The sequence below is a fragment of the Coffea arabica genome, chromosome 8e, assembly GCF_036785885.1.
Source record: "Coffea arabica cultivar ET-39 chromosome 8e, Coffea Arabica ET-39 HiFi, whole genome shotgun sequence".
NCBI classification, from domain to species: Eukaryota; Viridiplantae; Streptophyta; class Magnoliopsida; order Gentianales; family Rubiaceae; genus Coffea; species Coffea arabica.
Window position 1 is genome coordinate 39,814,784 of NC_092324.1, and position 26,257 is coordinate 39,841,040.

Sequence of the window (26,257 nt, forward strand, 5' to 3'; positions counted from 1 at the left end):
ACTATTTTCTTCATTGGGTGATCTCAGTCTCTTCAACTGGGGTTTCTTGATTATATCCCCATATGAAAACAGAACGTGATTTCCATCATCTTCTTGATGCTTGCCTTCAAAGTCAAACCTTGGGGGGTGGGAGGGGGGGCGCATTGCTGAAGGAAATTCCCTGGACAATAATGTGTGGTTGGAGCCAGTCTTCTTTCTCTACGATCTTTTCGTTTTTGTGAAATTGACATCAATTTTTGTTAAAATTTTTTTAAAATTTGATCTTTTGCATGATGGGAGCCCATCTTAAGATCTGACATAAGATCCATCATTGACTGATACCTATAATGATCAGAAGTTGTTCAAGTTTATCTAGCATATTTTCATATTTTTGACAATTAATTGCCATCCAAATGGTGTCTAAACATTCAAAAAATGTTTGAACACTTGCATTGATGTTGAGGAGCATTTTTGTCCAACATAATTCAAGGAAAGTCATAAATTAGTGGAGAAAGATTGCAACTCTTGATCATTTTCAATCTCAACTCTATAAAGGTCTAGTAGGGATTATTACTGCAGAAGATTATTTTCTTACTATTAGAATTTTCTCCAAAAACACATCATAGTTCAAGTTGGTTTGTCTAACTTTGTACAAGAGTTAAAAGCCAATACCCTTCAAATGATCTTAAAGGATATTTGTTCAAAATCTTTGTGCACTAAATTCTAGGCAAATAAAGGCAAAATGAAAGTGATATTGAGTCACGATTTGAATTTTTTTCGCATCATTTGCTTTGTAATTTTTTTTAGCCATTTTCTTTTATATTTTCCCCAACAATTTTATTAGAAAGAAGCTGCAATCCAGTGACTCCAGTTGAATCATTCTCGATGATAAGTGTATATTTTGAATGTTTTAAGTCTGTTTTATTAATTAATTTTGGTGTGTTTTAATTAGTTTTATAGCTTATGAACTAAGTTTCTAGTGAAAGTTTGCATTTTATGGTTTAAGGGGTAAAAATTGTATTTCAATGGATTTTAATGGTGAAAACTTCACGTTTTGTAGGTTTAAGGATTCAATCGTCAAATAAAGTTAATTGATTAGATAACTAAATGATTGATGATGGTTTGAAGTGATAAAAAGAGAATATGAAGTGCAAGAAATGAAATGCAATTAAGGGAGTTTTCCAACTTTGACACCTGTTGGTATTTCGACTATATCTTGAGTTACAAGTATTGGATTGATGTGATTTTTATGCCATTTTGAAACTAAGAGATAGCTCTATATTTCTTATAGACTCGAAGTCCAGTTCAGTTGTTTTCCTTGTCAAAATGTCAAAATACCGAAGTGCATTTTCATTGTCAAAAGCTGAAATAGGGGATTGACCAGTCACTACAAGAAAACCGGCTTTTTGCAACGCTTTTGCTGTGGCACAAGGAGAAAGTGCGGTAAATAAGCAGCAAATTTCAATTTGTGCTGCAAATTTCACAACGGTTCCTAATTTTTACATAAAAACGACATAGTTTTAATAAAATTTATAAAAAATAGTTTCCTAGCACAATCCACGTATCGATTCATTGTAAAAAGGTATCGATAAGCCCCTAAAAGCAGGAAGGGGTCAACCTTAGTACAAATAAAACCAAACGACAACAGACACAACACAAGTCCCCCCGCTCTCTGGCCCCTGGCGTCATCACATCAGACTCCACCCACAAACAAATACTTAGTACTAACAAAAACTCCAACACAAAAATTTTAAAAAGCCAAATCCACCCACTTACTCCATTTCCTTTTCAGTTCTCTCCGTTCTTCTTGGCCGTTTCCGGTAAACCTCCTTTTACTTCACTACTGCAACTTTCCATCTTCATCTTCTCCACAAGATCTCGCTCAAATCACCAAAACTGCACCGCGCACTTCACACACTGCTTTTTTACGCGCGTATCTGCTTCAAATATAGCAGAAATCAAAAGCTCTTACGCCATCACTATTACAGAGAAAAAGGTAAAAATTCTTCCATATGATTTTCGATTTCTATGTTTTTTTCCCTCGTATGTCTTTGAGACTTGCACTCTTCTGTGTTGCATATATATTAATAACCCTAGGATCTTAACTGAATTTCGGTTAATAAGATTTGGCACAAAACCCTAATTTGATTGGGCAAAGTAATTGGTCCTCCGTTGATTCTGAATTTTGTCAACCACAGTTGTCGAAATTCCTACAGCTGAAAGCTCGAACAAATTGACCCAACCATTTGAGTCATTGACTTCAAAAATTAGGTCTCGCGGCAACTAGAAGAGTCTGCCCCACTACAGCCCCTGTTCGTTGATATTGGTGTGTTCATGTAAGTGTTTCTTGTAATTTAATGTAATGCGGCTTATGAATCTGCATCCTTCATTTATTTGCTTTGAAATGTGGATCTGGCTGACGGTCAGGAAGGATTCGCGAATTGCTTCTTGACGATTTGCCCCATTTATTTGCTTTGAACTTCTGTTTCTGTTTGTGTTTGCTAGCGGGTGTGTTCTACTGTTTTCAACAAAGCAACCTTGATAGCTTCAGCTTGTTGTTGGACTTGATAGCCTGTTGCTCTTTCCCTGAATGCCCATCCCATAGTGTTTCTGTCACCTCCCGTGACTAGTGTTTAACTGAAAAATGTTGGGAATCTAATAGCTAGAAAAGTCCTCCATTTCTTGAAAAAGTTTAGTGGGACACGAATTAGGAATTGTTGTAGATTTTGGGTGCGTGGGCCAGGAAATGTAATTGTTTTAACAATTCTTTGACAATGTATACTAACTTGCAAGCAGTAAACTTTCCTTCCTGGCCTGGCATGAAGTTGAAAACTGCTAACATCTCCAGCAATATATAAAACCTCTTGTCACATAAAGCTGAAGGGCTTCTCATCACAAAGTCCCTTGTTAAGATATCAATTCTCCAAAGAAAAAGGTTATTTATATAAATTCCTCTACTAGTCATAAGTTGACAGGCTCGCCAAGATTGAATAGCTCAGAGTTAGAACGTTTAGAGTCTTTTACTGAATTTGGCTTAAATTCTCCTTTAGCCATTGACGTAAATCATGTGGTACAGAGCCTCTGTTTTTTCATCTAAACAATTACTTATGTGGTATGAACTGATTTACATATTGTTCTCAGTTCAAATTTTGTCATTACCCATTAAAAAGTGAAAATTGTCACGGTCATAAGTATAGAACGGGCTAATTTCTCCTTGTATTGTTGAAGCAAACAAAGATCAAGAAAGTGTGGTCTTGACACGGGTTATTTCTGCTTTTATATATATATATATATATTTTTTCTGTGTGTCCGGGCTCAAAAATTTTTTTGAGAAAAAGAACCACTATACACCATAGCCTCACAAACAGAAGCCCCATTGTAATAGAAGGATTCTTTTTTGTTATATATATGTTTGAGAAAAAGAACAAATACACAATAGCATTAATTAGTACAACCATTATTATTTTTATCTGCCTAGCAATTGTAGCTTGCTAGCAATTAAATGTTCTACCAAGTTGCAATTAGGAATTTGTAAGACAATCTAGCTCCCCTGATTTATCTATGTTTTTTTTTCTTGCAAACAGAACACTGGTTTGCATATTGACATAAATTCACCACATTCTTTTGGCATTGAGAAGTTGGGTTAACTGTTAACATCGCATTTCACTATGAGCATAGCAAACTGGGATGCACATGCTGCACTTTATTTTTTATTTTTTATTTTTTTTGCATGTTAATAAATTTGCTATTTTTCAATTCTGTTTATAAGGTCTCTTTTCTTGCCTTCTCAATCTTGTTTCTTGTAGAATGGATGATAGGTCTTGGATCTTTATTGAAGACCGAGTCAATAATCCATACTTTGAAAAGTGTCTGAGTGACTTCCTTAAATTTGCCTACAAAAAGAAGGAGGTTGGGAGTAGAATATATTGCCCATGTAGGCGATGTAAAAACTCAGAACGAAGAAAGGAAGAAACTGTCCTGCAAGAGTTGAGGAGGCACAGGTCATGGCTATTAGCACACTGTCCTGCAAGAGTTGAGGAGGATCAATGGCCTATTTTGGTTGATTATTGGAGCTCAGAAGATGTCAAGGCATGTATTTATTGTCACATCTCTTTTGCTTTTGAATTAAATTCTAGTGCTATTATGATTTTGATGTGTTGTTAACTACCTTTTTCTGTTTTGTACATAATTAGAAGCAAAGCAAGATTAATAGCAAGAATCGAAAAAAACAAAAGATGCCACATCGAACAGGGCGAAAAGATCATGTGAACCTCAGGGAAGAGGTATATTAAATTCTAATGCTTATGTTTCTAGCAATTTTTTCTGGAACATAGTCTTATTTAGAAATATTAACACTTTAGTTTGTACATTGAATATGTGGCAGCTTCGGATTAAAACTGGAAAAGAGCCTTCGAAACTAGACGTTTTTATTCATTCAAGACAAGGAAAACAAATGGATGAGTTGACTTCACAAACAATTGTAAGAATAGCTTTTAGTCACTTTTTATTGGTTTTACTTCATAAATAATTCTTTCTTCTGTCTGTTTTTCAATTTAGGCAACTATGAATGAGGAAATACAAAAACTGCCAGAGACATCCAGGGATGATAATTTTGTGAAAGATATACTCTATGAAAATATTCTTGGACCTGAAAAACCAGGTCGTCTTCGAACTTATGGGGTAGGTGCGACTCCAAAAGACGTGTATAGGATGTCAGATAACATGAATGATGGACAAAAGAAAGCATTTGAGGATGCAGTGAATGAGAAAGTGGAAATCATACGTGGTGAACTACGAGAAGAAATGAATTCGAAATTGGCAGATTTTAAGGAGGAGTTGATTGCTCAATTTGAAGCAAGAATGGTTTGGGATAACTATTTTGTTAAATATTATAGTTTTTGTAATTTTTTTATTGCTTTAGTTACTATTGGTCTTTGTTCTTCCAGAGGGCATCCACATGTGACTTGGCATCACTCCAAAGAAGAGAAATGAATGCAGCAAAACAATCTCAAATTTCGGACTCATTAGAGGTTGTCTATTAATTCATACAATTCGATTTTGTGTTCAAACTCTCTAAAATATCAGCAGCTATGGCCTGATTTTCTTTTCTTCACACTTTGTTGATAATGTAACAGGTTGGTGATAGAATGAACAGGGAAGTTGGAACAAATGATGCTGAAATGTACAAGGAAGTTGGAACAAATGATGCTGAAATAAACAAGTGTGAAATGAATAAAAAAGTTTCTTCAATTGCTGATATTCTTGAGGTATAGTATGCGTACTTTGAGTTGGTCCTTCTATAGAAGACCAATTTTGCTGAGTTCCTTGTTGATATTGAATTGTGCATGACTTCCTTGTTGATGACTATTTGTGCATGAGCTCCTTGTTGATATTTAATTGACTAGTCTTTTGTTATATCAGAACCATCATACAAAGAAGAAAAGGAGCAGGACTACTTGCAAACGACTTGCTTGAGGTACTGGAAAAGTTTCTGGAAATAACTCTATTCTGTCAAGTTTTCCAAATGTTGAACAATTTGATGGATTGGTATGAACTACGAAGAATCCCCCATGTTTCCTTAGGGAACTTTTTAGCGTACGAGTGGCCTAAGACTTTCTGGTACACTAGCATACTCAGGCAGCCAGCTAGCGTAGCTACCAAGCTAGGCAGTGTCTTGGTAATTCAAGATATCAATGTCCAAGAGTGGGGAAAATGGGATAATGACTGTCTAAACTTTGTACCAAGAGTTCTGTCCACTCAGGCATTTAAGAGATAATAGTTTTTTTTTTAGTGCATTTGAAATTGTGTAAATTTGAAATGTGTTATTGTACACTCCAAAAACAAAAATAACTATCTGGAAAACTCCATAATCCAAGCAGAGCCATATAATCAAAGACAAATACATTGCAAAAGTAAAATTGCTGACCTTTATAATCCACCATAAAAGCTGAGTTAAAAGGGTGCAATAGATTCTTGAGTTAGTCTCGAGTGGAAAGTGATCATTGTTAGGAATATGTCATTTTCACGAGAAAAACTTTTGCTCCTGTTCGTGTCTTTCCAACTAAGAAAATGATCAGTGCTGTTAACTAAAAACCTGCTTTTTATGTTGCATCTACGAAAAGAACAGAGTCATTATGGACTTTGAGTTTGAGTTACACACAGTTAATCAGAGACAGCATGGTTATTGGTTTGGCAAGTCAAGGTGTCTCGGAAATCCTGGCTTGGCTAGTACTGATCAAGAACAGATTTGATTGCTGAATTTCTTGGATCTCCACCAAGATTTTGTGAAAGCAACTCTCACTCTTGTGCATGTGTTCGTGAGCCTACTTTTTTGCCTTAATTAACATATTAAACTTGGCAAGTCGCACATATGAATGATGCCATGGATTGCTGCCTTTATTCCATTCACAGTTCTTGAAAGCAACTCTCATGGTTCTGCATCTGTGTTTGTGACCATACACTTTTTTGGGTCTTCCACATACTTAAATTAGTTGTACTTCTTTAATTCAGCATGTACTTTATAATAGTAACTGTTTGCCCCTTTTCAGTGTCTGTGAAAAGGTTGAATTACAAATTCCGTTTCAGTATCTATTGTTATATTAACATTTTCTTCATGCTTAATGGGTTGGGGTTATATGAGCAGGGGACTAATAGAATACACTTTGCAGCCCTGGACTTGATGGTACATTGGAAGCATGCGGATTGGGAGATATGAAGATGTTTTTGAGAGATGTATGATAAAGTGTTGTACTTTTGAAGACAAGCACATTTTGGAATATATGAAATATCTTGTAATTGGAGCGAACAATATTAAATGATAAAGTTTGTAGAATTTGACTAAAACAATGTATGGTACTTTATTCTAGTGTATTGTGGAACTATATTTTGTTATAATATTCGATTTTAGGATATTTGAGCATGATAATTATTGTACCATGAAAAATTTGATTTCTGGTCTTTATATTGGTGACTTTTTTGCGACGCAAGTTTTTGTCGCATGACATTGTGGATATTTTGTAGCGCATTTTTTGTGCCGCAAGTAGAGTGATGCAAATGCATGCGACATGTTGAAAAATTGTGTCGTTTTCTTTTGTAACGGCTACTTTTGTGACACAATTTAATTCCGTCGCATTTGTGCCGCAAAAAGGTTTTCGCGGCGGTTTTTGGACTTTTTGCAGCATATTTCTGGCGTCGTGAAAAGTCAGTTTTCTTGTAGTGAGTCAAGAGTATTTTGGTCATTTCTAGCTCTGTAGAGCTCCAAATTGGATGATTCTTCATGCATTGGAAAGCTAACTCAAGGGCTACAATTTTATGGTTTGTACAAGAGTTAGTTCAGCTTCTATCATCAAGAAAATATTAATAGAAATTGGTACAAAAACAGAGCAAGGATGAAATCTGCTTAGAATGAGCAAACTTGCAAAACAGCAAAACGTGGGGTACAAAACATGAGCTAGGTCACATTTTGGGGCCACGTGTTCATGTTTTGCGGCTGCAACTTGCTCTGCAACTTGTGCCCTATTCACTCAACCTTTTTGACCACTTTTTCTACAAAGATTCCTGCTAGAAATAAGTAGATGAGAATGGAAATTTTGAGAACCCACCTTCAAAAATTTCAAAGAGTAATTTTGTCAACTAGAAACAACTCATCTTGAGCTTGAATCTCTCTATAAAAAGAGGCCAAGGAAAACATTTTCACAACTTTGAAAGGCTAGAAAAACTCCACAAAAGTGTAGTCTTCACTAGAGTTCCCTTAGTTCATTAGTTAGATTCGTATAGTATAGTTAGAATAGGTCATCCTTCTTGTATTTGTAGTTAGATTTGGATGAAAATTAACGCAACATGGAGAGGTTGATCTCATGTGACAAGGGTCATATCTCTTCTACTATTTTCTCTCTTGTATTTGATTTTATGCTTAGTTATAATACAAGTTTAGATCTTTTTATCATGTTTTGCTAAAATTTATGCTTAGAGTATGGATGAACTTTCTATATCTTGTTAGTGATATTTACTTGGTTATTTGATAATATTATTTTGAGTAAGTTATTTATCACTTTTACTTTTCTAATCATGATTAACTGGCCATTAGTTGTGATAATCTTAACATGTTAAGTTGACAATGAGAATTAGAATTTAACACTAGTTCAAGGAAGTGATAAACTTAGAAAGTACACTCACGAGAGTAGAGGCGCACTTATGTGGCTTTAGTGACTTGTTTCATGTAATTTCATAGAAGAAATGAGTTTGTAGTTAATTTCATAACCACGAGAGTAGGTATGACTTAGTTACAAGTATAGTTGATTCACTATGAGAGTGTGTTTCATATACATTAGGAAATTACATTATAGTTACCCAAGATAATAGCATTCATTTAACTGATAATTTTATTTGCAAGATTAGTGAAAAATTTCATATCTCTAGGAGCTTTCTATTGTTATTTTTATTATTTTTATCTCATGTTTATAGTGTACATTTAATTTCTTACACTTGTGATAGTCTAAATAATAAAAGAGTTCGAAAACTATCAATAATTGACAATTTTTTCTGTGGATGCGACCCTTAATACTCTATACTCAATTACGACTCGTATACTTGCGAAAAATCATATGTAGGGTATTTAAGAATTTATAAATATAAAACTTAATTGTGAATGAGCTAATTGTTATATGTATATCCCGCGCTCATCACTCGATTAATGATTCCTTGTTTTCTTTTCACAAAGAAGCTTCAAGAAAGTAGAAATATATCACCTGAGTGTCCTTTCTTTTTCCTCTTCCTCCAACCTAATCCTCTCTACTTCTGCAATTGCAACCTAGATAACAAATCTACCCAAGTTGGTATTGTCAAAAGTCATCACTAACTTTGTTGGCAAAGAGCCATACTGGGCCATAGGCATTTATTATTGACAGGGTGTGTAATTGCTAATAATTTGTAAATATTTTTCCTTGATGTTTGCCAAACATTGTATTATTGGACAGATTCTACTTATATTTGGTTATTAATGTTAACTGTAGAAAAATGGAGCAAAAAGTAGTTGAAGGGGCAATTTTCCAGCATATTATGAACCAATTTGGTGTGGGCGCATTCAGAACCTACTGTCAAATACAGAAGGCTCGGAAAATTTATGCATACAGACGTTTCCTAGTTCGAGTCAAACTTCGAACAAACCTTAGCTGAAGATTTGGAAGTTATCTTTAGGGTAAAATACCAAAAACCCCCCCTGTGATTTTTCAAATGTACACTTTACCTCCCTATGGTTTGGAAACTTACAATTTAACTCCCTGCCGTTTCAACTAATCTGAAATCTAACAGAAAACATCTAAACTAACGTTTGAACAAAAAATGCCAAAATTGCCCCTCTATAAGTCAATTCCTCGGAAGAATGTTTCGTGCATTTGAGAATGGGTAAAATACCAAAAACCCCCCTGTGATTTACCAAATGTACACTTTACCTCCCTATGGTTTGGAAACACATGGGAGTATCTTGGCAAGTGAAAATATTATCGCAACCACAACTCTCAGCAGAAGCGCGTGGCACTCAAATACCGTTATTGTAGATGTTTTCTATCAGATTTCACTTTAGTTGAAACGACAGGGAGTTAAATTGTAGGTTTCTAAACCATAAGGAGATAAAGTGTACATTTGATAAACCACAGGGGGGTTTTTGGTATTTTACCCTTATCTTTATTAATTATGGTATTTGATTAGGAAACATGGAATATTGTCTTTTGTAGTTTCTTTTTCTAATTAGGAAATATGCTTTATTATTAGTAGTAGCTATAAAGTAGGAGAAAATAGAGGAATCGGAGACGGCTGGCTTCCTACTTGATTAGTTCTTCCGAAGCAAGAAACAATTCCTGGAGGGTCGTGAGTCTCGTGACTCTTTACTTGAAAAAGGAGAAAAATGACGGATTTGTGTTTTTTGCTTTTCTCGGTGGTGGCATGACTATTGAAATTGTTCAAACTTTTGCATGGGATTTTTCTCAACGATGAGCAACTAATTTTCCATTTTAGTCAAGGGATAACGAGGGTTTGGTTCAGTTATAACTGTAAGATCTAATTGTTTTTATCTATTTCTTTTATTCATTATTATTCGTATGTTTTCTAATTAAATTTCTCATGGTTGTTTTATTATTTAAATGTCAAGGGTGCCCGATATTTAATTCAACATAACAATCTAATGCTAGTTAGGACAGTTAAATCTATACTTGTTTAATTGTGTTAAATTAGTGGCGACTAGTATAATTAATTTCATATTAAAAAAACATATGGTCAAATTTAAATAAACCCCGGTAGTGTGTTTGTTGATTAGAATAAAACTTTTCTAATTTCTAATGCAATCAAGAAATTAAATTCTACGGGCGTATTTAGGGTTATTTCTTAATTAGGAAAGTAGTTAACGGGCGTACCTTAACTATTGACACAGTAAGGAAAAGCTAATTGCCAATGCTTATTTGGCAATTATAACCTATTTATTAACGAATAGAAGAAATTATTATTGTATCAATGGGCAGTTTTATGAACCACTTTCGAAGTTTTTCCTTGGCTAGAGTTTGCATATTATTGAATTAATTTAAATTTTCTTTCGTTTGACTAATTTTCTTAAACTGGTATTTTTATTTATTTTGATTTGGCAATACCCCCAGTTAATTCTCACTTGGAAGAAACGAATTTCCCTTTATTCCTACAGAGACGACCCTACTTACCATGATACTCTATCATACATTTTTGTGGATACGAATTTATTATTACACAAGCTCGAAACCTATCAATTATGCCTACTAGAAGCTTGTGAAATGCAAAGTCCAATTTTGCAGCAGAATGTTGGAATTGTGTACGACAAATCATGCTTGTTTTTTAAGCCAGATTTGGTCGTGTACTTCACTGGATTTTCTGGCAATTGGACATTAAATGAGAAGAGGAAAATTACATCTTCTTGTTGGATGTTCACAAGTATAAATAGGGAGTTCATTTACCATTTTTGTCACCCCATCATCAGACAAGAATACAAGTGCTCAAATAGAGTTAGAGCTTAAAGAGTGGCTTGATATTTAGAGTGCAAATTTGTGTGAGTGTTTTGAGTAGATATCTCAAAAGTGAGGCCTAATAAAATTAGAGCAGATATTCTCAAAAGTGAGACTCAATTTAGTAGTGTTTAGTATAAGTTAATTTTGTGAGTGTTTTTATTGTTTGCACTTTAAGTGTAATAAAATTATTGTTTGTCTCCTTTATTAGTGGATTCAATCTATTAATTTGATAGTGGACCCTACCACAATTCAAGCATTTGGTATCAGAGCGGGTCTATCTTGAACTCACTCTTGATAAAATTTTATTTGGCAATAAGAGAGAAGATTCTCCAAAAACATGGTGAAATACTATGAAAGTTTTTGATGTCACTCAATTATTAAAGTGTGAGTGATAAAATTAATTATGGTAGAGATTGCTATCTCAGTTGGAAATATTGATGAATTAAGTATCAATTCCAACAATTATGACTCTTGGAGTACTTGTATGAAATTCTACCTATTGGAAGAAGACTTGTGGGCTATTGCTAGTGAAGATGACACAACATCGCCATCGGAGGCAGAGCCACTTAAAAAGTGGAAAGTTAAAATTGGCAAAATTGCATATGCTTTGACAATGGTTGTAAAAAATGATTTACTACACCGGATCAAAGGCACTAAGACACCAAAAGAGGCATGGGACTCACTCACAACACTCTTTGCAAAGCCCAATAACGCGAAACTCCATATGCTTAAAAATGAATTATTATTTATTTCTCAGCAAAATATGATAGTAGGTCAATATTTCTCCATGGTAAAATCAATTTGTGATGAAATATCCAAATTGGATTCCTAGAATGCAATCATAGAGACTAGAATGTGGAGAATTATTGTCCATGGTTTATGGCTAGAATACACGAGTCTTATTACTAGGTGTGCCAATCGGGTCAAAAACGGGTTGGCGGGTCGGATTGAGACTCGGGTACAACAAATAATATGCTGACCCAAACACGACCCGCCTCCTGATCCGAACTCAAAAATTTCGGGTTGGCGGATCAACTCGAATGACTTGAAACATAATTTCAATTTACTAATTTACCACTATAGTTTCTAACGGAACCAATTTCGCACAAGACTAATTACAAGTAATAAAAATCTCAATAAAATAATTCCAAACCAGATCTGAAATAAATTAAAACACCGTAAAAGTGTTTTATCCCAAACTAGATCCAAAATAAATTAAGATACTATAAAAATAGAAAATAAGGTAATATATCATTTGTCCAAACATAATAATTCTAACTTTACACAAGTTAAACAAATTCATGTAGGATTAAGTGGTTAATGCCTTTAGGGAAAAAAGAATAACTTAGTTTAGTTAGATAAAATATTTTTATATTTATTAAATTATTTTTAATTCATAAACGGGTTATCGAGTCAACCCGTGATTAATTTGAATTTGACTTTTTTTTTTCGAGTTCATTGGATTTAACCCGATTCTGACCCGAACCCACAAAACCTCAACCCAAATCCATTAATTTCATGTTAGATTCGTGTCGTGTTTTCAAGTCGTGCCAAAAATTGCCACCCCTACTTATTACTACCACTTGTGGTTGGTCCAAGGAGCCAACCTTAAATGAGTTGGAAAGTTTACTTGTGAATGAGGAACCGTTAGACAGTTCTATGTCTAAAGTATTTATCAAAGAAGAAGAAAAAGCTTTCTTTGCCAAAAAAGGAGGACCTTAAACCGAAGATAGGAGACTAGTGGATAACCAAAATAATTCAAATGGCAAATAGAGCCCATGGCAGCAAAAGAAGTAGAAGAACAACAATCAAGGGGAAGCTGGCCAAAGTCAAGGAGCAATTGGCTAAAATAGATGGCGTCAATAGTAGTAAGGCAACCAAAAATGGTGAAATGATGAATGCTACAACCGTGGTAAGAATGGGCATCATGCAAAATTTTGTAGATCCCCACCAGCATAAGGTAATGTTGCTACATCCCCCAAAAAGGAATGAGGATGATGAAAATTGGGATGTCCAGGTATCCTTTGCAATAGAAGGTTTCACATTTTGCTGTATTATTAGACTACAAGAAAAGTTCTCTCTTATAGCTGTGAATACCAAACTTGTCAATTACATTGATGATTGGATTATTGATTCTGGTTGTCCTAACCATATGACTAGAGACAAAAAAAAAAGCTAAAAGATTTGATAGAGTACAAAGATAGTCGAGTGGTGATGACAACTAATAATTCTAGGTTACCAATTTCTCACATTGGTAATATGATGATACTACCTCGATACAAGTCTTAGCAGGTGGAGTTGCAACATGTCTATCACGTACCTGGAATGAAGAAGAATTCATTATTAATTTCTCAACTGACATCATCTAGCAACTACGTATTGTTTGGACCTGATGATGTCAAGGTGTATCAACATCTGAAAGTTATAGGTACACCAACAATGCAAGGTAGACTATTAGAGTCAATGGGTCTGATGTTAGCTCAAGAAGCCTATATTGATAAAGCAAGAAAGAGTGAGATAACTAATTTGTGGCATACAAGATTGGGACATGTCAGTTATCACAACTTGAAGATTATGATGTCGAAACAAGTCTCAGCTGATTTGTTAAATCTATCTCTTGCAAATGGGTCTACAATTAAGGCTCATCTAAATGGCTCAGTTGAGAGGTATAGGGCATGCCTCATTGCTCTTGGATTGTCTCAGAAATATAGGTTAGACTATGATAAAACGGTTAGCCCAATGGCAAAGTTAACCATAGTTTGAGTTCTATCTACAGTTGCAGCTTGCAAGTGATAGAAGCTTTGGTAGATAGATGTCAAAAATACTTTCGTTCGTTGAGAGATAGATCAGGAGATCTATATGGGTCAACCACATGGGTTTGGAGACACAGTCTGACTAGGTCCTGTAAGCAAATTGAAAAAAAAACTTTATGTGAATTAAAACAAGAACCAAACCAAGGGCATGATATGGCAAGATAGCAGAGTTCTTACTTTAAAGTGGATATTCTGTAGCACCTGCAGATTCCAATTTATTTGTGAAAGTGAGCAGTGGAAGGTTAGCTATTGTTCTTGTATATGCTGATGACCTAATCATTACATGTGATGATGATGACGAAATTCAACAAATTAAAGAAAACCTGTATGTACGTTTCCAAATGAAGAGTTTGGGGAGCTAAAGTATTTTCTTGGTTTTGAGGTTGATAGGGCCAATGAAGGTTTATTCTCGTATCAAATGAAGTATGCTAAAGACTTGTTGAAGAAATTTGGGATGCTTGAGTGTAAGCCTATCTCAACTCCAATGGAAGTCAACGCCAGATATTGCTCTACTGAGGACAAAAGTATTGACGATGCTACCGTGTATAGACAATTGGTAGGTAGGTTAATATATCTTACTTTGACTAGACCTGACATATTATATGCAGTTGGGGTCGTGAGCAAATTCATGTAAAATCCAAAAAAGACACGTTTAGAAGCTGTGCATCAAATTTGGAGATACATCAAAGGGGCCATTGACTATGGTCTATTGTACAAGAAAGGAGAAGCTTGTAAAATGACTGGATTTTGTGATGCAAACTATGCCAGTGATCATGATACAAGGAGGTCAAACACAGGTTATATTTTTAACCTTAAATCAGTCGCAATTTCTTGGTGTAGTAAGCGACAACCGACAGTGTCAATATTTAGGACAAAAGCAGAGTATAGAGCAGCCGCTTCAACAGCACAGGAAAGCACGTGGTTAGTGCAACTTACAAAGGATTTACACCAACCAATTGATTACCCAATTCAGTTACACTGTGAAAACCAATCAGGTATTCGTATGACTGAAAATCCAGTATTTCATGCGAGAACAAAGCATATTGGAGTTCACTATCATTTTGTTCAAGAAAAGATATTACAAGGAGAAGTTGATTTGAAGTATGTCAACACAAAATGATAAAGTTGTAGACATATCCACGAAGAGTTGAGTTCTTGCAAATTCGTTAAGTTTTGGGAAATGCTCAGCAGGACTATAAGAAAAGTCACTGCTGAGGAGAGTGTCAAAAGTCATCACTAACTTTGTTGACAAAGAGCCATACTGAGCCATAGCCATTTATTATGCCTACCAGAAGCTTGTAAAATGCAAAGTCCAAATTTGCAACCGAACATTAGAATTGCGTGGGGCAAATCATGCTTGGATCAGGCTTATTTCTTGAGCCAGATTTGGTTGTGTACTTCATTGGAATTTCTAGCAATTGGACATTAAATGAGCAGAGGAAAATTGCAGCCTCTTGTCAGGTGTTCACTAGGATAAATAGGAGTTTATTTACCATTCTTTGTCAGGTCTAGACCCAGGAAATTGATGAAAGGATTTTTGACAACCCCAAAAGACAAATAACAAAGAAAAAATAAATAAAACAAGAACACAGGAATTTACGTAGTTTGGTCAAATTGACCTATGTCCACGGACGGAGGAGAAGCAATATTTTACTACGAAGAAAACAGTACAAAAATGCCTTAGGAAAGTGTTTTTAGGTCCAAAATACCTAATACTAAAAACACAAGAGAGCCCAAAAATATTTGACTAAACAAAAGGTTTAATGATCCAAAGGCCTAAATAGCCCACTAATACTCTCTTGGTTTGGTGCACTTAACTCCATCACAGACCCACTATATTTATTGGCAACTAATAGAAAGGCTCCCTTATACAAATGGCGATGTGGGACAAAGCCACTTTAATAAATCTTCACCTTGGCGTGTCCCCAACATCGATAATGGCAAATCTGCTCCACCTTTTTCACATAAGGTCCAATAGATCTAAATCACCAACAAGGAATACCAACCCAATTCAAGCATTGCTTGAACTTGTAAACTAGACGAGGTTTTATGAATATGTCAGCAGGATTCTCCTTGGTACTGATTTTCTGAACAAGGACTTTTTCCATACCAGTAGTATCTCGAATAAAATGAAATTTCACATCAATGTGTTTCGTCCTCTCATGATACATCTGATTTTTAGTCAAATGAATGACACTTTGACTATTACAGTAAATAGTAGTAACACCTTGATGCAGACTAAATTCGCCAAACAAACTCTTCAACCACAAGGTTTCGTTGATTGCTTCGATCATGGCCATATATTCTGCCTCCGTAGTAGATAAAGCTACAATGGATTGTTAAGTAACTTTCTATCTAACTGCACAACCGCCAATGCAGAATTCGTAATCTGAAAGTGATCTTCTCCTGTCAAGATCCCAACATAGTCAGAGTCTACAAAACCAACTAAAGTGTCATTATTTTTCCCAAACTCCAAACAGCAGTTTGAAGTCCCTCACAAGTATCTGAGGATCCACTTCATAATCTGCCAATGTGCTTTTTCAGGACAAGACATATATCTGCTAACCACACTGACTACTTGTGCAATATCTGGACGAGTATAAACTATTGCATATATAATGCTGCCGACTGCACTAGAATAAGGAACCTGTGCCATATACTCTTCTTCTTCAACTGACTGTGGCAACTGAGCAGCAGATACTCGAAAATGACTTGCAAGAGAAGTAGTTACAGGTTTAGCATCTTTCATGCCAAACTTCTCCAAGACCTTCTCCAGGTAATTTTCTTGAGTCAAGAATAACTTTCCACCTCCTTGGTCTCTTTTGATTTCCATGCCAAGAATTTTTTTAGTTGCTCCCAAATGTTTTATTTCAAATTCACTATTTAACTGCAACTTCAAAGTGTGAATTTCTGACAAATTCTTGGCAGTAATGAGCATGTCATCAACATAAAGCAGCAAATAAATGAAAGAACCATCATCTAACTTCCGGAAGTAAACGCAACTATCATACATGCTCCTTGAATAACCATGATTCAATATAATAGTGTCAAACCTCTTATACCACTGTCTTGGAGACTGTTTCAATCTATATAAGGATTGTTTTAGCAAACAAACATGGTCTTCCTTTTCTTCAATTTCAAATCCCTGAGGTTACTTCATATAAATTTTTTCTTCAAATTCACCATGCAAGAAAACTGTCTTAACATCAGGCTGCTCAAACTCCAAATCATACATGGCAACTAAAGCAAGTAAAACATGAATAAAGCTATGCTTAACAACAGGTGAAAATACTTCATTAAAATCAACACCTTTTATCTGTCTATAGCTCTTTGCAACCAAACGTACTTTGTACCTTGCATTTTCGACCCCTGGAATACCTTCTTTCTTCTTGAAGACCCATTTGCATCCAACAATTTTCTTATCTGGAGGCGGCTTCACAAGAACCCAAGTTCCATTTTAATGGAGAGACTCAATTTCTTCATTCATCGCAACCAACCACTTAGCAGAATCATCACAAGAAATCGCATCTGAATAGGTAGTAGGTTCATCAACTGCATCAGTTTCTTATGTGACAGACAAGCGTATGCAACCAAATTTGCATATTTTTGTGGTGGTCGAATATCCCTTAGCTTCTTGGTCTATCTCTAGCAATGAAATATTCTTTCTCTTCTGAATTATTTTCATCAGTAGATTCAGATGCATCTACTGGTACTTGTTGAATAGAAGGACCAGAACTACCAATCTCAAACTCCACCTACTTCTACATACTATCATCTGTTTGACAAGAATTAGACGACTCATTTTTGGAAGATAACATAAAAAATTCATCAAAAGTAACATCTCTACTGATTATAAATTTTAAAAAATTTGGGATCAGGACACCATAATCTGTATCCTTCACCCCAAAAGCATACCGAAGGAAAATACATTTTTTAGTTCAGGGTTCTAATTTTTCATCATTTATATGCATGTATGCTGGACACTCAAAAATTTTAAAATCAAAATAATCAGCAAGAATACCTGACCAGATTTTCTCAGGAGTTTTGAAATTAAGAGCGGCAGAAGGAGTACGGTTAACAATATAACAGGCCATAGAAATTGTCTCAACCCAAAAATCCTTTGACAACCCTGCATTAAGGATCATGCACCTCGCTCTCTCTAAAAGTGTTCTGTTCATACGTTCGACCACACCATTTTGCTAAGACGTCATCCTGACAGTGTGATACCGAAAAATTCCTTCATTCTTACAAAATTTATCAAATTCTCTTTTACAAAATTTCATGTCATTATCTGTTCTAAATCGCTTGATTTGTTTACCTGTGTGTTTCTCAATCAAAACTTTCCATTGCTTGAAAATGAGGTAAACATCATTCTTAGGTTTAAAAAAATAAACCCAAACTTTTCTTAAATAATTATCAATGAAAGTCAACATATACCTGGCACCGCCCTTAGATGGAACACGAGATGGACCCCAAAGATCTGAATGAATATAATCAAGAATACCTTTCATCTTATGGATTGTTGGAGAATTGAAACTAACTCTTTTTTGCTTTCCAAAGACACAATGTTCACAGAATTTCAGTGACCCAGTACTCTGACTGCAAAGAAGTCCCATTTTGCTGAGTATGACCAAGTCTTTCTCGCTCATATATCCCAAACGCATATGCCACAATTTGGTGATGTTAGAATCAGACAAAGATAATGATGACGAAACTGCAACCAAGCCTGTGACAGTAGATCCCTGCAAAACACATAAACTTCTAACCCTGCAAGCTTTCATTACAACGAGAGCACCTTTAGAAATCTTCATAACGCCATTTTCAACTGTGTATTTGCACCCAAGAGCCTCTAGAGTGTCCAAAGAGATGAGATTCTTTTTCAAATCAGGAACATGTCTAACATTAGTAAGCGTCCTCACAATACTATCATGCATTTTAATTCGGATTGTACCCTTATCAACAACATTACAAGCGGCGTTACCCATCAAAATAATTCCACAATTATAAGATTCATAAGTGAAAAATAAATCCCTATTAGAATACATGTGATAAGAGCACCCCGAATCTAAAATTCATTCATTTTTAGACCTTGTCTTGTCAACAGTCACAAAGAAAATATTTCCTTCATTTTTATTAGCTGCAACACCAGTTTCGGCAGTCTCAATATATTTCTCACCAGATTTTCCCTTTTATTTCAATCTATTTTTCAATTTGAAACAATTTGCCTTGATGTGCCCCATTTTATGACAATAATTGCATTCCACATTTCTATGTCGGGTGGCGTGCGCGGAGTATACATATACAATTAAACTCATCCTAATCAAGTTTTACATTTATAAACTCCTAAATACCCCACACGCGATTTATCGCAAGTATACGAATCGTGAGCGAGTATAGGGTATTAAGGGTCGATCCCACAAGGAAGATTGCAATTACCGGTACTACTAAAGCTTCTCTATTATTTAGACTATCAATGAATTATAACAAATTAAAGCCTACTGAAATTATACAAGAAAATAACAAATGAAAGCTCCTTAGGTTGTGGTATCCCTAACTACTCATGCAAGTATTATATTTGGATCATTGAGTACTACATCTAGGCTAGTTATGGTGTAATTTCCTTATGCATTTGAATCCTACTTTCGTAGTGAATCAATTATACTTATAACTAATCCATACCTATTCTCATGGTTATGAAATTAGCTACAAGTTCATTTTTTCAATGAAATTACATGAAATGAATCACTAAAAACCACATAAGTGCACCTCTACTTTCGTGAGTGTACTCCCTATGTTTAGCACTTCTTGAACTAGTGTTAAATCTCAATTTTCATTGCAGAAACAACACTTTAAATAATCACAATCAATGGTACCAGATTAATCATGATTTAAAGAGCCAAAGTGCTAAATAACTTGCTCAAATCATAGCAGTCAAATAACCAAATAATAAACACTAACAATTATAGAAAGTTCAACCAAACCCAAGGCTTAAACTTTAGAAACACATAATGAACACAAAATCCAGAACTTGTATATTAACTAAAATTGGAATCAAATACAAAAGATAAAGAGTTTGGAAGGAATACAACCCTTGTCACATGAGCTTTCTTCCTTACCTTCTTCATCCTCCATCTTCATCCTAATCTAGATAATAAACAAGAATGGAAAGCTACACTACTCTATACTAAGCTAAACTAACACTAGAGAGATGAAAGAGCTACATTTCTGCAGCTTCCAGCTTCTCCCGTATGTCTCTCTCTATTTTTCTCCTATGAACTCCCCATCCCTATTTTTGCAATGCATTTGGCTATTTAATGATGAAAGGTGGTCAAGAAATGAGGATTACATCTCCATTTTACAGCTGGGAATGTTTCTCACATGTCTAGCATCCAATGTGAGTTGGTGGAGGTGAAATTGAGTTTTACGCGTACAGAGCAGCATTTTCTGACCAGTGATCCGAGCTGCTACAGTACCTCGGATCCACTAACCCAGAAACAATCGAGGGTTCGGATGAATAGTGGATCCGAGTGTGGATCACTTGCTATATTTTTGGCCCAACTTCAACCAATCTTTTCTTGATGTTAGAGGCTGAACCAGCTCATGTCTAAACACGAAAGTTGTAGCCTTTTGAGTTATCTTTCTAATGCATCAAGAATCACCTCATTTGGATCTGTGTAGGCTGAGATATGACTGAAATACCCTTGCCTGCTCATTGCCCTGTTCCAGTTTCGACCAGTAGAAATTTGCTATTGTAATTCGGCATTTTGACCTGGAAAACCTTCAAACTGGATTTAGATGTCTTCACCAAAGTTGTAGATCTATCTCTTATCTTCAAATGGGTTCAAGAATCATCCCAATCCAATCATTGAAACTCAAGTTATAGCCGAAATACGAAAATGTGTCAAAACTGTCAAAATACACAAAATCCAAGTAAAAAGTGATAAAAACCTCATTTAATCACTTAAAAACATTTATTCACCAATTATAGCCAAAATGATTCATATTCTTCCAATAATATAACCAAAGTGACTAAAAATAATATAAAATGTCATACAATTATTACGTAAATTAGTCACTTATCATCGGGATTTAGGTCTAGGTTTAGATCTACTATTGTCAAATTCTCTTCTCTCAGTTCGGCCCCTAACAACCAAGTCTTCTGCCTGACCTCCACTAAATTTTTCAGTAATATTCCTGTGTATCTGTTCCTTAGATTTTAATGCAAATTTCATTTCCCGATACGAAATTGTTTCTTTCCCATAAATTACAGTATCGCGAAAATGTTTAAAAGATTGGGGAGGGGAACACAAAAGTAACAGGGACTAATCCTCATCATCAATTTTCGAATCTATATTCTTCAAATCCATAATAATGGAATCAAATTTATCAAGATGTGAGAGTATAGATGTACCTTCAATGATGCAAAGCATATATAGACTTTGCTTTAAATAAAGTCGATTTTCAATTGTCTTCTTCGTATGCAAGGCCTTAAACTTGTTCCACATGGCTTTTGCTGAAGTCTTAGTGGCTACCTCCCGCAAAATCTCGTCAGAGAGATTTAAGATAATACTGGACTTTGCCTTCTTATCCATCTCAGCAAAATTTGCATCTATCACACCCTCTAGCTTTTTTTCAATTCCGTGTATCGTTAAATCAACTCCGTCTTGAACAAAAATGGTCTCTATCTTGAGCTGCCACATCCCAAAATTGACATTCCTGTCGAATTGTAGTCCTAAAAAAATTTCTAGCCACCCTCACCATTCTAAATCCAATCATTTGCTGGCAAGAAGGTTGACATAAATGGTCGACATCCACTTATTCATGGTTATAGATGACTTGGATTTGAGTATCTATCCAAACGCATTAAATTAGCCGAGCCCATTTAATTTAATTTAATTTTTATTTTTTTACCTATCAGAAAAATATACATACAGTAGAGGAAACCCTATTTGCAAAAATAGAGGAAAGCCATAAAAAGTTGGTAGGTTGTTGTTTCTTTATCTTGTATAGAAACTACCAGTTATTTATAACTTTAATTTAGGGATAATTTCAAAAACCTCAGGAGAGGTTTTTGACTATTGTGGGTAGGTTCCCTCTAATTTAAAAAGATTACTCCTACCTTCTCTACTATTAGTATTTCAGTAACAATATGAACCGACTATGCTAAATTTGTTCTAAAAACCCTAAAATACTCCTTTGTTAGTTAGAATGGGGGAAAACTCGCTCATGAATTTCTTCCATATTGCAACTATTGCAATCGGCATAACTACTACCCTAATGAAGTCAATAAGCCACTTTAACTTAATTCTCGTATTCTCATAATTTTGCAAGCCCAACTTTGCAGCCCTAAAACTTCCTATGCAAATCAATTATGACAATTAACATTTGCATTCAACCTAATCTTTATCCTCAATTTTTTTTGCCTAAAATTTGCATCTAAATTGACCAATGTCATTATTCAAATTCAATCAAAATGGATGCAACCTTGTTGATGCTAAAATAATCTAACCCACCAAGAATACCAACATGGAGCAGCCAAAAGCAACATTAGAGACCACATTCTATGTCTTTAGGCAAATTTGATTATAGTTCTTATATCCCAAAATTCTTTTTTTTTTTGCACAATTGGTATATAGTTCTTTATTAGCCATCTTTTTTATTTTCTTGTTTATACTCAGTATCACTGCCATTCTTTTGTCGTTTAGCAATTTCAATTCAATAATACTTACAAAAGGAAAACAAAAAAGAGAGAGAGAGGATCTATTTCCATAATAATGAGGATTCGGGATATATTAGATGGTTGTGTAGATGGCGACTGTAGAAAAACAGTGGACTATGAAATACAGGAGAGAAAAGGTAAGAGAGAGAATAAGAGTTTTTTTTGTGTGGTAACCGTTGTTTTAAAATGAAAGATTAGTTTTAGTTGTGGGCTTTTTTAGAAATTATCTATAAATGAAGGATATTATAATCATTTTATTGCATGAGTGAAGGTTAGTGTAATTATTCAAAACTAAGGGAGGTGAGTGAAATTGTTAGAAACCTCCTCAAAAATAAGGGAAGTGAGTGAAATTGTCAGAAACCTTAGGGGAGGTTTCTGAAATTATCCCTTTCATTTATCTTGTCCAATAATTAGCACCTCTTTGTAACTTCTTTTTTTACCTTCTCTAGAAATGAAAAAAAAAATACTAGGTATGCATGGAATTCTTTGTGGGCTTCTTTTATTTCCCATAAACTATCAGCTGTTTGTTGCTTTCGTCCATTATTTGAAAAAACTACCAGTTATTTATGGGTATGATTTTCAGTTCCAACCTAAAATAGGCATTATATATAAAAAAAAAACCACCATTTGTTTTTATCTTCATGCTGATTTACATGTCAATAAGCTAAGAAGGAAAATTTTGGTAGAGTTTTGCCTTAAATTTTAACGATCCGAAGTGGCAACCAAATTGGATATTGTAACCAAATTAATATAACCAATAAAAACCATAAAAAAAAAAGAGGCATAGGCTTGTCAAAAGTGCATTCCAAGTGGTCCTTGACATGGTTCCCACTGAATATGGACCATAAACAAAATAAAGCAAAGGTACAAAATTTAGAATTCAAAAATTTATAACAATAGTGTCTGTACTTCCGAACCGGTTTTATCCCTTTTCTATTGGTTCTAACAGAGCGTGCTTCTCACGTGTAGCTTTTTGTTCAAATTGAGTGTTATTCTGTTAATTGTCCCTAACTGACCAAAATTTAGGAACTTTGAGAATGAAATGTATTCTGGGTGAAACTTTGAGGACAAAATTGATCATCAACCCAACCTTTGAGGATGAAAAGTGCATTTTTCTCTTCCTACAATTCTCTACACTCCAAGCGTGGAGCCAAAGGATCCACTAGCCCAACAACACCAGATGGACAGGTCACAAGGTTGTCTAGGATGTGATTGCCGACAAGGGACCATCGTTGAATTTGGTTCGTAAGTTGGAAGCTTGTATCGTGGGCAATGGAGAAGGTAAGATTTGGTTGCCCCCTGCATTAGCTATAGCTTCATTATTACCCTCAAATTTTCATATACAAGATTCAAGATTGAGATTCATCCATTACATATAAATGAAGTAATTAGCTGGGATAAGAAATTAAAATTGATCATATGTAATGCTAATCTGAGCCTTTGAGGTTCACAATTATAATTTTCACTTTGCTCCCTGAATTTTCTCCTTAGGGTACAAAATCATATAATTCCTTTAAATATTCAAGAATATGCGTGGAAACAAGCATTTTCAATCCATCTCTATGATTAGAGTGCAAGCACTGTGTTAATTTAAATGGTCAAATATGGATGCCACATTTACACTAATGAACATATTATGGATACAAAGTGAAATCAATCCTACTAATCAGGTCACAGAAGCAATAAGCTTTTCATTCGTTTAGAAACCATGCAGGTAAATGAAGTTAAATCTGAAAAATATCCCTCAAGAGCAGTCAATTATTAGGCTTATTATCACTTTACTCCCTTTAATTATATCACTACTATCAATTTATTCCCTAATGTTATCTTTTAGTCACTTCACTCCCATAAGTAATTCACCTCAACATGTTAAGAAATTTTGGACAAAAATACCCCTTTATTCTATAGCATTATCACATTGTTATTATCATTTTATCCCTTGAAATTATAGTAATACAATTGCTTTAATTCATAACATTATTTTCTAGGCATTTTATCTCATCATTAATCTAAGTAGTATGGTCAAAATTTTTCAAATATATTTACCCTTTTTATATATAATTAAAAATAAAAAATTGGAATGGTTATTCTTCCTCTTTTTTTTTTTTACTTTAAGAGATTCAAAAATATAAAAATAAAAGGATTTTCTCAAATTTCTTTTTTCACACTTACGAATACTAGGAAAAAAAGGAGATAGGAAAGAAGGAGGCAAAAAATTAGATTTTGCAAAGAAAGAAAATAAAGAAGAGTCTAACATTATTGTATTACTTTAAGATTGTTGAGATTAGGATCGAAATTTGGTGATAAACAGAAAAGTTAAATAAATCTAAAATAATAAAAGTATTTAATTTTTCTTATTTGTATTTTTTTAAAAAAGAATTGAGCTCTCTCTCTCTCTCCCCCCTCCCCATCTTTCTATTTTTTTTTCAATATTAATAAGATTGTCAAGAAAAAAGAGTATAACACTTTGACTTTTTTATTCTTGATACTACAAAGGAGAAGAGCCACTCTAAATTTTTTATTGTTTTTATTATACAAAGAGGGATATACTACTTTCTTCTAAAATTCTTTAACTTGTTAAGTTGATTTAATGGTGAGATAAATTACCTGAAAAATAACTCTATGGGATAAATTGATAATGAGACTATAGTTTATGGGGGTAAAGTGATAATAATTTTAAGGATTAAACATGTCTTTTCACTTTAATTAACAAATTCCATTAAGTTTGACCATTAGTTTTGGGGGTAAAGTGACTAAAAGATAATGTTAAGGGAAAAATTAATAGTGGCACCGAACGTTAAGGGGGTAAAGTGATAATAACCCTCAATTTTTATGGCAAAAGCACTTTAAAATACCCAAAGAATTTCTTAATTTCATAGTTTATCTATTATACTACCATTAACGCTTTTTTTTCATTTAATCCATTATAATAAGTAATTAACAGACTTTCCCACTTGTTGCCTCTTATGTTTTCCCGTTCAATAGACTGTATTTTCCTCTTCCTAATGGTGGCTGGTTTGAAGAGTATACTCTCAATACATGATCACTTTTCTAATTCTTATGTCGTCCCCTTTGTCGACTATAGAATTCCAATAATCTTTATCAGTTATTGGCAAATGAGTCTGTTTCTACAGATTTGATGGAGACAATATTCAGCACTTTATTGCACTTTCTCTATGGTCCAGCTATTCTTCATTGACAAGGTGATGATCAGCTTCTTTGAAGGAAAATGTTCCTAAGCAACTCCATACTAGTAATACCGCACCAGCAAAGCGAAGATTAAACTCAAAGAAAGTGCTTTTCGCTAGAATTGCAACTTCTATCTGAACCAATGTTTTGAAAACCGGACCGGACTGGCCGGTTCGATCGGTTGAACCGCGAAACCAGCCATGGCACCGGTCCGGTTCTATGTTATAGTTGACTTTGTCAGAGAAATCGTTCAAAAATCGATCGAATCGTGAAACCGCCGAACCGGTGGTTTTCGATTTTCAACTTTTCCCTTTTTTTTTTTTAAGTTTTGCAAAATGCAGCTATCAAGACCTTTGTAATAGAAGACCAATGTATTAACCGTTGTACCATCACATTTTATTAGTTTTTTTGATAACTTATTTATATAAAACAATCACTCATATTTTTTTTTCATTTTTTTTACAAAATCTCATCCTCTCATGGCTCTTTCTTTTTAATCTTCAACTCTCTCTTTCTATCCTCTTTTCTTTTGT

General features: G+C 34.5%; 1 protein-coding gene across 5 annotated transcripts; it reads left to right on the forward strand.

Moving 5' to 3' along the window:
* Positions 1-1,644: 1,644 nt before the first annotated feature.
* LOC113722520 (uncharacterized) lies at positions 1,645-6,898 on the forward strand. 5 transcript variants are annotated; one of them, XM_027245808.2, is made up of 10 exons: positions 1,645-1,975; positions 2,178-2,315; positions 3,786-4,068; positions 4,173-4,262; positions 4,364-4,459; positions 4,537-4,842; positions 4,926-5,009; positions 5,115-5,246; positions 5,401-5,455; positions 6,623-6,898. In XM_027245808.2, the coding sequence occupies exons 3-9, from the start codon at positions 3,787-3,789 to the stop codon at positions 5,452-5,454; spliced, it is 1,044 nt and encodes a 347-aa protein (XP_027101609.2). In that variant the 5' UTR covers positions 1,645-1,975; positions 2,178-2,315; position 3,786; the 3' UTR covers position 5,455; positions 6,623-6,898. The 5 variants fall into 5 exon arrangements, with proteins under 5 accessions (XP_027101609.2, XP_071918348.1, XP_071918349.1 ...); XM_072062247.1 differs by having other exon boundaries at positions 6,648-6,898; XM_072062248.1 differs by having other exon boundaries at positions 3,798-4,068; positions 6,648-6,898.
* The last annotated feature ends 19,359 nt before the right edge of the window (positions 6,899-26,257 follow it).